Source organism: Vulpes vulpes, chromosome 8 (assembly GCF_048418805.1).
Source record: "Vulpes vulpes isolate BD-2025 chromosome 8, VulVul3, whole genome shotgun sequence".
NCBI lineage: Eukaryota > Metazoa > Chordata > Mammalia > Carnivora > Canidae > Vulpes > Vulpes vulpes.
Genome location: NC_132787.1, coordinates 12096087 through 12111648, shown reverse-complemented (window position 1 = coordinate 12111648; position 15562 = coordinate 12096087). Strand labels below are relative to the sequence as shown.

At 37.8% G+C, this 15562-nt stretch overlaps 1 protein-coding gene across 2 annotated transcripts in view; it reads left to right on the top strand.

Annotated features, from left to right (window-relative positions):
* The window catches only part of PDZRN4 (PDZ domain containing ring finger 4), a 352365-nt gene that overhangs the window by 208532 nt on the left and 128271 nt on the right, over positions 1 to 15562 (top strand). Inside the window, exon 1 of one of the 2 annotated variants that reach the window (XM_072765563.1) lies at positions 9435 to 9781. The exons of the other annotated variant lie outside the window; for it this stretch is intronic. Within the exon in view, the coding sequence (XP_072621664.1) occupies positions 9713 to 9781 (69 nt within the window). The 5' untranslated portion in view covers positions 9435 to 9712. Of the gene's footprint in view, positions 1 to 9434; positions 9782 to 15562 lie in introns of those variants that run through there. 2 annotated transcript variants of the gene reach the window in all.

The following is a 15562-nucleotide window of genomic DNA, read 5'->3' as shown; positions in this document are numbered from 1 at the left end:
AGTACCACTCTAGAAGCTGGCACAAGGACTATAAAGAGGAAGTGCTCAACAAACATCTACGGAACTCAGGCAGTCCCTATCTCGGCCCAGTTCCTACCCCCCCCCATAATGATAAAACTTCTTCTACTTCTTCTGCCTGCCAATCCCTATGATATCAACTATTGTTTATCTGCGATGAATCCAACCCTTACCAAAGAAAGAGTGTTGTTTCAAAGTGTTCATCCAGCCATTGGCAGAAATGTAGGCAAAACAGTAATATAGCTGCTTGCTTTTTAAAATAGCTTCACAACTATAGAATTTAGATACTTCAGCAATACTGTATTGTACGCTGTAATAATATCAGCTAATATTTGTTGAGCATCTACATGGAGCAAATTCCAGGTAAAGCACATGCTCTCAAAATCCCTCTGTGATAGGTACTGTGAATATTCCAATTTCTCGGTGAGAAAATGGAGGTTTATAAAGGATATGTAACTTGCTCAAGTTCATCAGAAAAAATTTTAGAGTGACATTCATAGACATGCCTCGGTGAGTTCAAAGTGAAAAGAGAACACAGGCGCTCACATTCTGATGATTGTGGTGTTCTGGGCTAGAATTTGTATATATTCACACGTTCTATGTTATTAGTTAAACCAATGTGATATTAACATCCTGATTTGTAGTGCCAATGTTTCAGACAACCATATTAGGGCCATTTCCATGATAGAAAAATGTGGCAATGGAATGGGGTAGGTCTGAAGACACCAGGACCACAAGTGAGTTTCTAGGACCCTGAAGGTGGCAAAAACTTCAGACCTTTAACAGTGTACTAGAATAGCTCATATCTTTATTTGCTATCTACTTACCTGCCTTATTTATCCTTATATTTACTTGGTTATATGTGCACATAAGTAAGCATGCAAGGAAAGGATAGATAATCTAGGCTCTAGAATATCCAAGAAAGATGAGCCAGTTGCTACCCCCTATCATACCAGCTTGTGTTAATTCCCTGCATAACCCCTACCATTGCCTGGAGAGTTTATGCAATAATGATCTATTTATCTATTTACTGCTTTCTCTCACCAAAATTTTCTCCATGAGATCTGGGACTTTGTATATCTTGAATATCATTATAATGACTGAACAGGTGAGTAAAGTTCAAACATGAGGGAGAAATGATCATGTATCACAATAGCAGATAGAAAAGTAGAGTCTGGAGACTGTTAGGGTAAAAAAAGAGAGAAATAGGGGTGCCTGGCTGGCTCAGACAGTAGAGCATGTAACTCTTAGGGTTGTGAGTTCAAACCCCATGTTGAGGGTAAAGATTACTTAAAAATAAAACCTTTAAAAGAGAGAAAGAGAGAGAGAAATATACCAAAAGGCATAAAAAGTGGTGTTAGAAGAATTGTGATCTTTGCACCTAGAGTAGGTGTATTATTTTCTCTTTTGCTTATACATGTGTCTGTGTTGGAGAGAGACAGACAGAGAGAGACAGAGGCAATGGGTTAGGGGCCAGGAAAGTGGGCTTACAAATGTATGTTTGTAGACAGAAGCAAGACCCGAACAGTCAGTTCCTGTTATACCATTATAAATTCTAAATACTCATGAGTGAATGAAGGATCAAGCTGAGTATAAACAGTAACCTAATGTAGGAGAGTGGTCTGGGAAGGGGGAAAGAAGAGATCGAGCAGTTCCGAATGATAGTGCTTGGCCATTGGATGAAAGGGAAGAGCCAAGGCAGACTTGAGTACCTGGGGATAGCCCATTCTTTGATAGCACATGTACAGCAGTCTTGGTGGAAGAGGATTATGACATACATTTTGGTAAGTTGCATTTAATGTGCTATGGCTGGGCCAAGTGTTAATGTAGTAGTCAATGAATAAGTAGGTCTGAAGCTTGGGAGAGAAATTAAATCTGGAGATTTAAATATGGGAGCCATCAGCAAGTTTCTACCTTCACCTTTCTTAAAATCTCCAAATTTACTTGTCTTGTGAGACTGTTGATGATTATTCCTTAGTATGGAGATATGACTGCCCTACTATCAATGCATATATTCCCTACTATAACAAATATTCAGAAGGAAAAATATTCTACAGTTATCGGAACATAGTGCAGCCATACCCCATCACCAGTGGAGTGGAGTAAGGTTATGAAATTGCTTAGATTTATTCAATCTATTTTATGCAGCCATGCTTGAGGACGCAACTTGGAACCTGGGAGTTAATTTTAGACTCCACTCCTGGTCCTCGGGGAAATTCTTAATGTCTCAGTGTGCTACAGGCATCACCAGAATGCCTTCTTCTAGCCATCTAGGAATTTGTCATAATGATGACTATCTCTGAGTGACAGGCAATAAAAAATACTGTTTAAACAGTGGATCCAGACTGCTTGGTTTAAGTCCTGGTTCCATAATTTACTACTCATGTAACCCATCTACAACCCATGTTACGAGGAGATATTGATAGTACCTATCTCAGAGGGTTGATATGAAGACTCAATGAAATTAATAATATATGGTGCTAGAACAATGCCTGGTATAGAAAAAATACTAAATAAATGTTAGCTCTTATTTTCAAAAATATTTGGTAATTATTACCATGCCATATTCAGTACCATTTAATAAATACCGGCTAAATGAAAGTATTTACAGAGCATTTTCTAGACTACTTTTGTAAAACTGAAAATGGTGATGGTAGTGTTTTAGAGAAACCCTAAAAACTGCCTATGATTTTGCTGAACAGTATGATATTACTAAAACATGATTCTTTGGCAAGTGTATGCCAATTGGCCTATAAAGGACCAAATGAAAAAAAGCTAGTATTATTCTGTGATAGATTAGTAGTCATTAAAATTGCTTAAAGAAATAATATGGGACTGCCTATTTCATAATTGTATGACTCTTGCCTCAGATGCTATCATTGGCTTCTTGTGCACTTATTTCCACATTACTTATTCATTATCCATTAAAATAAATAAATAGAACATCAGGATTATGATTCTGAATAGATTACATTACATTTACATGGAAAAGAAATGGGTATGTGTGTATCACATTTACAAAACAGGTACTTCTGTGCCAATTTCTTTTATATAAAGGGTGGGGAAACAATCTTTGAGAAGTTGGTGAATGACCAACATAAGTGTACGTTAGCAAACGATGTGGATAGAATATGACTATAAAGTTTCAATAAAGTGAATTTCAAATCATGTAATAGTGATTTATTTTGACTGAAAAAAACTATAAAGAGATAACCTGGAAATCTAAAATAGCAATCATGGGCAGCCCCAGTGGCCCAGGAGTTTAGCGCCGCCTTCAGCCTGGGTGTGATCCTGGAGACTGGGGATCGAGTCCCATGTCAGGCTCTCTACATGGAGCCTGCTTCTCCCTCTGCCTGTGTCTCTGCCTCTCTCTCTCTCTCTCTCTGTCATGAATAAATAAATAAAATCTTTTAAAAAATAATAAAATAAAATAGCAATCATTAGGGGCACCTGGGCAGTTCATTTGGTAAAAGTATCTGCCTTCAGCTCAGGTCATCATCTGAGGGTCCTGGGATCGAACCCCACATTGGGCTTCCTGCTCAGCAGGGAGTCTGTTTCTGCCTCTTCCCCTCCGCCTGGTATTCTCTCTCTCTCATAAAAATCTTTTTTAAAAACTAAAATAGTATTCATTATTATCATTATCATGCCACTTGTATGATTACTAGTAGCCAGTATATTTTTGGGCACATACTGTGTCTCAGGTGTACTAGACACTTAGGATCATCACAACAACTGTATCCCTTACAATAATTGTTTGGTAGGTGCTATTATTATTATGATCTTAAAGATGAGAAACCAAGAAACAGGGAAGATAAACAAAAATAATAACTTACCCAATATCACATAAAGAGAAATTAGGGGAATTCGGAACTTCCAGGGCAGACTGCCCCTAGAACCCATGCTGAACCAGCACACCAATTTGGACAAAATACTTCATAACTTATAAGTCCCCTTTCCTGGATTTTATTGCATTTAATTTTCACAATCAGCCTGCAAGGCGAGTATTATGTCAGAGTGAATAAGTTGCACAAAGCCATACAGATAATAGTGACAAATCTCAAATGGGAACCCTAGTCACCTTCCTTGTGATCCATACCTTTTATTTCTGTTGGAATCTCATCTACTAACTTGACAATTCCTGGGAATTCATGTTCTGCAAGCCACAATTGTAGATACAAAATGAACATGGTCAGCTAGTGAATACAACGTGAAAAGGATGCTGGGTTATACGCTGATATGTTGAGTTATAACCAAGCAAATGGATGACACATGGACACCATGGGCAGGAGCATTTTTGTAAATTCATAAGAGTAGTTGATATTGTACAGTGTTTTGAGTAAACAGATGAAATCAAAGGGCAAGAGCTCTAGGTCTCCTGGCATTGGAAATTTCAGCACCTAATGATTTCTTCATTAATAAATAAAGGATAATGTCTAACATCCTCAGAGACATTGTGAAAATCCAAGGATATATAATTCCAGATGCCTAGCATTGCTATGCCACCAGGCATATATGATCAGAGCCCAATAAGTACTTGTTTATTCAAGAAATGAATGTATGATCCATGTGGAACAGAATAGAACTTTAAAGGTATATATAATATATATGTTTAAATACACAAATAATTGATTAAAAACATGTGATTATACCTCATTTATTTGCATAGCTGCCACAGAAAGTTTTATTCCATAAACTTTCAATTTGATATTTATAGAATTAAACCAAATTAAATATCTTATGCTTAATATTCTTCAGTCCTTTGATTTAATATTCTTGAAGCAGCCCTAATGGGGAAAAAATATTACCTAGCAATGAGGTATAGAAACACAAACATAAAATTATGTCACTTTGTCAGAATCAGGTCTGTTTTAACCTCCCAGCCACATTCATTCATTCAATATGCCTCTACTGACCACATGAGAGACACCATGCTAGGAGTTTTAGTAAGTCGGAGGTCAGTTGAACACTTCATCCCAGTTTGCCCAGAACTTATGTTACTACTGCCCTCAGATGTCTTATAGTCTAACTAGAAGGGTAAATCATGTATATAAAAATGATACAAAGTAGACATGATGTGGATCTCAAGATGGGTATGGATAAAAGCCACTGAGCATTCAGAAGTTCAGCAGTGAAGAGATCACTGCTTCAACTTCATGAGGCCAGGAAGGAGAAAACATTTAAATTGGACCACACAGTGTCAACCACTTGATTTGTGGAGTTTCTGAAGAATATGCAGCATGAGATATAGTCTGTAGCAAAGGTAGGAAGATGGGGACCTGCACACAGCAGTTCAGCTTTGCTGGAGCTTGAAAATAGAAGTGCGCACTCAAGTGACCAATTTGCCTGGATGGAGGAGTTCTGCGATATGGAATTTTGGGTGCTAAGGCCCAGGACTTATAGAATGGGTTGGACATTCCTAGTATGCACTCTGATTGATTATCAAGACATATGAGTAAGCAAGGTATTTAGCTGTGGCCTATAAAAAGAAGTCAGTAATTTGATAAAATTTAATTTCAGTTATTTATCTAAGTCATAGTAAAGTGATTTTTTTTGTAAAGTGATTTTTTTAACCAGAAATAATCACTTCCCTTGTTTTAGACTGTCTTTTTAAAATCTCTCTCATTCTTATTCTCTCTCTCTCTCTCTCTCTCTCTCTCTTTTTCTCTCTCTCTCTCTCTCTCTCTCAATATTACTTTGAAATATTACTCTCCATGTCCTCAGTCATCAGGATCAGGTAAAGGCATATTGATGTGGCTCTAGCTTCCTCTGCAAGAGATTGCTCAACAACTTAGCTATTGAATTCAACCACAGAATTTGTCATTGGAGAACTGAGTTCAGACCTCTATACTCAGTTTGACCTGGGGTAAGTCACTGTCTCTCTGAGCCTCAGCTCTTCATCTTTGTGATTGCATGTAAAATATTAAACCTTAGACGATGTTAGGCAGCTAAGTGTCTACTCGAAAGTTCCCAAGCGTTCTCTGAAATCAGTGCAGGACCTTTATCACCCAAAACGATGTGCATACCTAAAAATATAGTTTAGTAATGCCATTTTTAAAATGTGATTAAAGCCTCCTTTAGTCTGTAGACTTCTTCTCTGTCATATCTCCTTTTCTCTCTCCCTCTCCAAAACTGGAATATGTATCTATGTCAAGTTGCTCACGTCTGAATTTGGCTGATTGCATCTCCATCTATAGTTTAATATACTTCTCTGTTCTCTGACTTCCCTCTAATTTGCTCACCTTTGGAAACGCTCCTTCAAGAGTGGTGTCATTTTCTTTCTGTGTGTGTGTGTGTGTGTGTGTGATGTTAGCAGTCATTAATTCTCAGTACCTAGATCCATTAAGGATTTCTGGCATGGACATGTTCTATCATTCCTTCTTCATTTATTTGCTGGAATAATTTTACAAAGAGAAACTCCTCATCTACTCTAGTTATTCAGTGCTACCATTTATATAAGAAAAGCAAGATAAATGCTGGATTCCTTCCTTTCAATTATGTCTGGTTTAGCCCCCTTACATGTCATTCTAGATCTTGATGAACAAATGTCTAATTTTGTATGCCATTGTACTTTGGGGAATAAGCTAACACAAATTAAAGGCAATAAAAATATATAGGTATATTTTGAAATACATACCCAACAAATGCTTCTGCACTTTGGTGAGTTTTTTTTTTTTTGCATGGATACTTATAAAGGTAGTCATCTATTTTCTGCTTATTTTATTTCATTCTTTAGCATTTAATTAGTTAATTAATTTTTAGAGTAGGCTCCATGCCCAACACAGGCTTGAACCCACAACCCTGAGATCAAGACCCAAAATAAGGAGTTGGGTGCTCCACCCAGTAAGCCACCCAGGCACCCCTCTACTTATTTTCAAACCATATTATCCCAAATTACTACCACCCAAATAGTATCTAATCCATTTGTGTTTTTAAAAATATTTCAAATTAACTCATTTGCCCCTATCTACTTCAGACTTGATAGTTCAACACAAGATTTTGCAGTTTAGTTATTGGAAAACCCAAAGCCTCATATTCTAATGAAATTTAGAGAACTTTGGAATTATGCGTTCCCTTTTTCCAAACACCCTTCAATTCAATGGGATGAGCCTGTTAGTAGAAGAAGATGGAATCCTTCCAGAGTATATGGGCCATAGGCAGCATCTGATAAATGATTAGAGAAGCTGCCCCTGCTTCCTGAAATAGAAACAAAAGAACGGGGGCACTAGTAATGAATAAAGCAAACAGCCAAGAGAAATTGCTCAGTGAATAACTTCAGTTTGAAATCGCTGACTTCACCGCAATGTGCATTCTTTACTTTCTGATGACTAAGAAAATATTTTTTAAGTTATAATTGTTTCCTTTTTATTTAAAAGCTGACTGCAAAATAATCTGAGAAGAAGCTCCAATAAGCAGCAATAGCTTTAATAATTAGGTTTCCTACTTCGCTTTCAAAACCTGTCTTATAAAGAAGTTTTGTAAGTAGAGGAAGCAAACATTTCCATTGATGGATGAGTGAACCATCCTTGCCTTACTGCATTCTAATTCCTTTTCAGGTACAGAAGTTAAACATCTAAAAATCATTAACTCTTTCACAGCTCAGCAATACAGAATCCTTCAAAGAAATAAGCAATACTCGCTTTAAGGATGTGGACTCTAGCATAAGAACACTTCCATAGAAGTGGTGCTCGAGACTCAGAGAGAAAACATTTAACATTTTTTAAAGCATCAGACATGTATATTTTACCACTGCACCTAAGGAAGATTGCTTCTGCTTATCACCACCATTGATTCCCATAAAGGTCCTTTCAGATACCTCCTTGAAAACATTCTTTCCGTAAAGGAATCAAAATAATTAATATCTACTACAAGTGGTTTCTAATTTGTAGGAAGTCCTGATGAACTTTGGTCACACAGAGTATTCCCAATTATGATGCCACTTTCATGTAGGTCTCTCAGCTTGGCTTTCATCCAGGCTGTTAGGTGAAATTAGGCCCAGAAAATCGGATTATTACATCCCAAGGGAAACAACTGATAAGCAGCAGATGATTGCTCATCTCCTTGCTACTTGCTGGTGTTGAGGTGTTACTAGTTGCAAAGCCAATTTGTTAACAATTAGTACTCATTAGAATCATTTCCTGTTATCGATTCTAAACATTTGACAAAGCACTTTTAGGAAATTGGACCCCAAAAAGTAGCTATACGTAAGTGATGGGCAATTAAAAATCTTCAAGATCCAATGTAATTCCAAACCACAGTCATCAGTTTCCAAGTAATTATTTTTGCTTTGGAACCCACCTGCTATCCTGTCCAGTTTAAAGATGTGCTGGAACAAGGACATACTTCTTAATTAGCAGAGGTTGTGGTTAAGTCAGAATAGGAACAAAAGGAATTTTCTTTTATTATCTGCTTTAGCTGTTTGTAGTAAATCTGTAAAGGACAAAAATTGCCAGCTTGCAATACAATATATGTATTTCTGAGAGTGTGAAATTAAATGCATCACTTCTATTATCTAAACATCTAAGCTTAGTTTTTAAGCCTGTGTTCACCTTTGTACATTATGAACCCTAAATATAGAATCATAAATGGAGTCATTGTGCATTACATTAGAATTTAAATATTGCCAATGTCAGCTTTCTGAAATATTATATATGACTTTAATAAAATTAGCATAAATACTATATGCATTTGAAATTTTTCTCAGAAAAGGCATTGTATTTATCTGATTTTTAAATATAGAACTACATGCATTATAGTGCTGCAAATTCATATTCAATAGGTCTGCCCTTATTATCTAATTAAAATATTTATTATCTGTACAAGTGTTATCTCTTCACACTTGCTTTAATGTTCTTTATTTAGACCAAGAAAACATGTTATATTTCCTCTCTGGGAGGTATTGGTCTTTACACAGGAACTATTCGGGGTTTCTTTTATGGGCTCAGAATTAAAACTGCATGATAGCCCCCATCTTCTGTTCCTTGCCCACATCACTCCCCAAATTTTCCTTTGCTTCTGTGTTTATTTTGTAAATTTAAATAATTGCTCCTATTCATCTTCGCCTAGACTTAGCAATGCTGAAGATATTTCTTCTAATTGTTGTAAAACGTGGAGATGTGAACTAAGTATATTTCTGTTTCTGAATTTCTCATTCCCATATTAAAACCTTACATCAACAGAGAAATTAAGTGTATGTTCTTTTTTGAAATGCCCTATGCTCACCCCCTCTATCCTTCATAAACAGAGATGGTATTGACACAAGTGAATTTTGTTTAACCACACTACATTTGCTTCTTAATTAGTGAATATTCATCTGTCATCAGCAGCAGCTATGACACCCCTCCCTGCTAACATGTTCTGTCATAAATAATCAATGAGGCACTATTAATATTCATGAGCTGGAATCTGTGTAGTCATGTGCACTGATGCGGAGACAGGGGGAGTGTTGCCATGAACTGACTGGAAACTCTGTGTGTGTAGCGGTGAGTGCAAGATACTTAGGGGAAGCGAAGAAGAGCATGCTGCTCCACACCACCCTGGCTTGTGCTTCCAGCTAACAGCGGTCTGTCTGTGTTTCTGGACTGAAGTGACTGATGAAAAACAGTAGTCAAGTCTGGAGGGTGATTCCCTTGCAGTTCACTTGCCTTTCAGTTCTGGGGAAATTAGAAGATTTGCTCTCTCTCTGCTGCTGCTTAGAATGGGCTGCAATTTGTGCACTTTTCAGAAAAGAGAGGAACACTACAAACTGCTGTATGAAGTTTCCCAGGTGAGTGCAGGGTCTGATACCAGCAGCTAAACAGCCAGGCTTTGTGTTTGTCTGAAAGATGGTAAATGAATTGTGGCTAGCTTTATTTTTATTTTTATTTTTTTGCTTTCAGCAGATTTCAGCATTGAGGGCAGACTTGCTGGCTGGGGGCTTTTTTATTTGGGTTTGGGGTGGCAGTTTTCAGCTTCCTTGCCACTCCCCCTTCAGATGACTTCCTGTGGGATTCTTTTTAACATTTTTTTGTATCTACTGCCAAGATGTCAGTCAAGTAAAAGGAGTAACATTGTAATATTTTGAGACACCTCCTTCATCTTGGAATAGTGTTGACATTTGAAAATCAAATGTATCATTGCTACATTAATATTGGGCTTTAATAGGTCTGTGATCTCAGTTATTTTGAATAGACAGGAAAAGTTTCTTGCCAAATCTTGTCAGCCAGAGGAATTATTTGATTAATCGGGAATTTTTGCTTTGATTTAAGAGCAGGACTTGGTATATTTGTATTACATGAGAATAATATATATATATATGTCTTGTCTTAAAAAGGAGATAAAGGGATTTTCTTATCACCTGTTCTTAGATCCTTTCTATATTTTTTTTTGGCTTTTTGGTACTAGAAATTAATTTCAGGAGCTTATTACAGTATCTGTGTGTGTCTTAGGGAACAGTGTGAAAATCCAGGTGTCCTTTAATGTAGATCTGTGGGCTTTTCAGAATAAAAATAAGAAAAACTGTATCCCTAGCCTTCATAGTTTTCACAGAATTCTATTAATTCACCCATTTGATGTAAGCAGGTTTCCCTGGGGTGTATGTTCAAGTCCAAATTTGTGGTGTGGCAAAATAAAGTTTATTCCTTCCTTTCTCCAGTTTGTCCCAGATGTGACACACTGCCACTTTTGTTTTGAGACAATATTGCTGATGAAAGACAATGTTTGGGATGTTGGTGGTCTGTGGGCACAGCAGTAGCCAAGTGCCCACTGCCTACTGGTTCCTTCAGATTTCCCCCTGACGTGATTCATTTCACAGTGGGCTAATTACAAAGTGGATTTGCTACACATGAAACAGCCTCCTCAGTTGCAATGTTAATGCACATTTTCATGGTAATGTGATCAGAGGCTCATTAGCCAGTTTCCAAAATGATCCTCTGCATTAATTAAATATAAAAATGACTCCTTTATCACCATAGAGAGGAAAAAGAAGATTAACATTGTTCATTACACTAGGGGCAATACCTTTTGCTTAATTTTTTTTTGCTACAAACTTGCAAGGATAGGCTAAAATAATTTTCATTTCCTACATAAGCTCTCATCCACTTTGACTCATGAAAACAGTCTCTAGGTGGAACACTTTCCTTTAGTTTGGTTTGTTGGAGTTTGAGTTCTAGTGTTGATTTTCTTGGGGGGGGGGGGGTAGAAGAGCAGAGGAGTGGATTAATCAATCTGTTTTTTTTTTCCTGTGAATGACTAAATTGATATAAAAGTATAATATGGAGGAAGTGGTAGGGGGCATCCTCCCTGATTATGCTTAGGTTAAGCTGTTTACATTCTGCTAAGAAATCAGGCAGGGTCGCTGCATCCAGGAAGGACTTCTGTATTTGTTAAGGAGCAAGAGTCTTTGTTGTGGATTTTTAAAATGCTTGTCTGTGAGTTTTGCCTTTAAGTGCTTCCTAAATCTTGAGAAAATAGATAAGCTGTACTCTTTATTGCCTCTACCTATACTTCTCCATACATTTATTTTATTTTCTCTACTCCTGAGTTGCAGTACTTACGATCTTTAATAAAGGAGGTGAAAAATGAAGTATTAGCTTCCATTTAACTGGCTTTTATTAGATAAGTTAAAACCCCAGCTTAAAGGCCTTGCCTGTGTTTTCCAGGGGGAGCCCTCCCACAGTTTGTCCCCAGCTTTGCGTTCTATTTTATTGAGTTAATGGAATAGATAAGATATCAAAGGAAACCAGTGATAGGCTCATATAATACACTGGAGCCCCGTGTGGTGCTGCAAACTAGTTTCTATTTTTATTTGGAGGAGAGGCAGCTCGGAGCACACATCAAAGTGAGCATGTTCTTAACCAGGTGTTCAGGAGGGCACACGGCTGCCCCCAAAAGAGGGGTTACTATTTACAAAAGTGACTTGGGATTGGAAGCCTGAGTATTTCTAGCTGGTATATTAAAACAAATTAGCTCACACACACATTAACACCTGACTCTCCAAGTCATATTTATTTATAGACTTGTAATTCTCAGGTCACCTGTCTTTTTGTTTCTTTTGTTCTTATTTCGCAAAGGCTAAGGCAAATTAAAGTTTGGCAGGGCACGTGAAAATTTAAGATTAGCAGTGCATCCTAAACACATGGCTACGAGCAGATTAATGTGGTTCTCAGCAGTGGAATCATCATGAGATTGCACTTTTTCACATTTTCTTTCAATATTTAGTGACCTGATAATATGGGCCACATAGAATAGTTTCAGGTTTATAACTGTGGTAAACACAAGCAAATGTGCTCACTGAGGAGTCCAGAGAAATGATCACAATACTGTGCTTAGGTGTGAAATGAGGTCAAGTTTGTATTTTGTTGATATTTTTTGCTCCTAGAGGATCTAAGACTTTCAATTGGCAGAAGAGTGGAAATGTTGTTTCAAGAAAATTATTTTCGGCTGGATTGGGCCAATCAGACTCTAGTATGAACACAAATGGGAAGAATCTAGGGTTTGGGTAGATCCAGTCATCACACCACGGAGTTCTCATGCATCTATCAACTTTTATATGTGCTTGGGACATAATTGTTACCTGCAGTGATTTATTTTTTTTCAAAATAGGTTATTTATTAACCTCTAAAGAATTAATAAAAAATGCCCTTCCATGGACATGAACCGAATTACCTGTTTCATGTTAATCTGATTAAACAGCCCTCCCAGACCAAGAGAGCTTCAACCGCTTGTCAGTCATTTCTGAGCTCATGATGGATTTATTTCTGCGTGAGATTGTAGGATAATACCTAAATCTATTGACTTCTTACCTTGATTTTTCATACATAAATCAAATGTAACTCTTTGATAATAGAAATTATCAGTGGGGTGTTAATTGGTGTTGAGTGACCCGTTCAAAACAGGGACAAATATTTAAAGCGCATATTGCTGTTTGCGCTGATTTTTATAAGATTCCATTAAGATCTTCTAATGTGGTATGCAAGATTCTCCTCGTACTCACTTGCCAAATTAGAGAAAGGAAATTGCCTTCGGTCTTGGCAAAACCACTGTAGAATAGTGCTAGCTATCCAGGCTGTGTCCTTCCACGTGGGTACTATTGCGTGATACCCAGTTGGCCTACTCGTTGGCTCTTCAAAGGCCTCCCCACAGCCCACATCCGTGAATTAACAACATGAACTGAAACAGACCCCCCCCCCGTGTGGAAAGTAACAATAATGACAACATTGACAAGTGGCTGATAGTGAGCATTTATGATATTCTCTGCACTCTGCTAAGCACTCTTGCCCTAAGCATTGTCTTATTTCATCTTCACCAAAACAACCCTATAAAGACTTACAGGACCACTTCCCATAATTTTTGAATATGTTAAAGTCCCCTTTACCCTTCACTGAGTGTCCTAAATCTCACTCAGTCTCTCTTTTCTAGTTACTGCCCTGTATTCCTCAGAAATGTCTTTAGTCACATGCCATGTAAACACAACTCAGAAGGTCTTAACTTCTTTTCCCAAACATCATCCTTTCCCCACATACCATAGCACTAGTGGAGGTCTCACTGTCCTTGTGATCAATAAAACACAAAAACACTAAATTAAAATGGTTACTTCTGTCTTCTTTATCTACACAGTGACTTTCTGGTTATTTTTACTTTTGCACATTCCACAGCATCAAATCCAGCCTTCCCATATTTACAGTCCTTTCTATTGACTCTCTCTAATATCATGGTAAGAACTTTCTCACTTAGAATTTGTCAGTATGCTAGTCCACTCTGACTGCTATTGCTGGAATAATATTCCTAGAAAGTACCCAGTAGCTCCCAAAGTAGAACTTTTTATTCCAGTATATTCAAATACCCCTTGAGCCTACCCGAGGTTCCATTCCATCTTTCTCTCTACCTGGTCTTCCCATAATGCAATTTATAATACCCCCAGACCAGTCTTTTCGCTTTCTCTTTGAGTCATCTTTCCTGCTTGGATCCTTCTCAGTTCTTTTTCTTCAGCTTCTATGCCACTCCCCCTATAGCCACTATTTTCTTCCATCACTAGTAATACAAACTCTGCCCCTTTGGCTCAAATGTCTCTTCAGGCCAGGAGCTGTTTGCAATTAATTGATTTTTTTTTAAATGTGTATCTTTCCACCGTAGAACTCTTATAACATTTTGCCTTTTCTTAGGGTTGCTTTCTTATGTTCATTCATCTAGTATTAAAACCAATTCCTTATGACTAGATTGTGAGTTCCTTGAAGGCAGGTCAGGTACTTGTCTGTCCTTTGACCTCCTCCTGCCAGCAGATGCTCACTGGGGTCAGCCACCATATTTTTCATCTCCACAGCCTCTTTAGAGTAAACTACCCCAATCATAGCTTCTGGTGAAGGACTATATCTAATTCAGCCTTCGTCTCCACCCCATGCCTAACAACGAGTTAAAACCAAGCCAGTCACCTGGTGCATGAGGTTGAGGATTCCATTAGGTTGTTTCAGTCTCAGAAATTTATACTGGGAAACAAGCATTAGTAATGGGATTGGGCTGGAAGGATTGCAGAGAGAGGAGGCTGTAAGCAGGTTGTGGAGCTTGGGGTCTGTGAGGCTCAGATCTACAAGAGAATTAGACATGTGAGAAATAAAGCACATGGATCATGAGAGAGAGAAGAATAAAGAATAAATAGGTCCTCAGAATGGCTTCATTTTTTCAGTTCTAATACATTCCTTTAACAAATCCATGTTTTATTTATTTGAATGGGTGTCTATTCCATACAATCAGAGGAACAAATGAGGACACATCACAATAACATCTTGCTTTTGTCAGCCACCTAGCACATGCCTGAAACTCTAGACACACAGTTCAGTTCAATAAACTTTTAGTAAGCTCTGATTGCCTGATATGTGCCAATCCTGATCTTTGTCATGGAATGCAGAGACAAATTGACACTCCTTGCTTTTGAGAAATGCACTCTCTGTAGCAGAGGAAAGACGCAAAAGTAGAGAATTTTCATGTGATGTGATAAGTGAAGTACTGAATCAACAGAGATGCTGCCAGACTGCTGTAGGAAGACAGAGGTGCTTGACATGTTGGGGGCTTGAGAAGTTGGGGAAGAAAAGGAAAGGGAACCCAAAAGATGGAAGGGTAAAGAAGGTGGCAAACAGGTGATAGGGGTGAATGGACTTGGCATAGAAGGATTATACTCTGTTACTAGAACCTTAAACCAGAGGCAGGCTCCAAGGATAAGACCAAAGCCCTAGAGAGTAGATTTTCTATTTGTTTTTGTTGTTAAAGGAGAGATCATTCCAATAATAGGTAATCATGTGCATTTGGTCATGGTGTGTTGTCTGGAGGCAGTTGAACTTGAGTTGAGAATGGTGCTTTACAGCAAGACTATAAAGGAGACCAATGTGAAGGCTGTTGCAGATGTGAGTTAGTGATAGAAAGAATGTAAAAGGGAGGAAGAAATTGAGACCGTGAGGAGGGAAATTTCAGTAACTTTCTGACTTGTGAGACTGGGTAGGTATAGCAAAATTTACCCAGAGAAGACAAAAGAGAGGAGAGTCCTGGGAAAGGGAGAGAAGAGGAGGCTGTTGTGTTC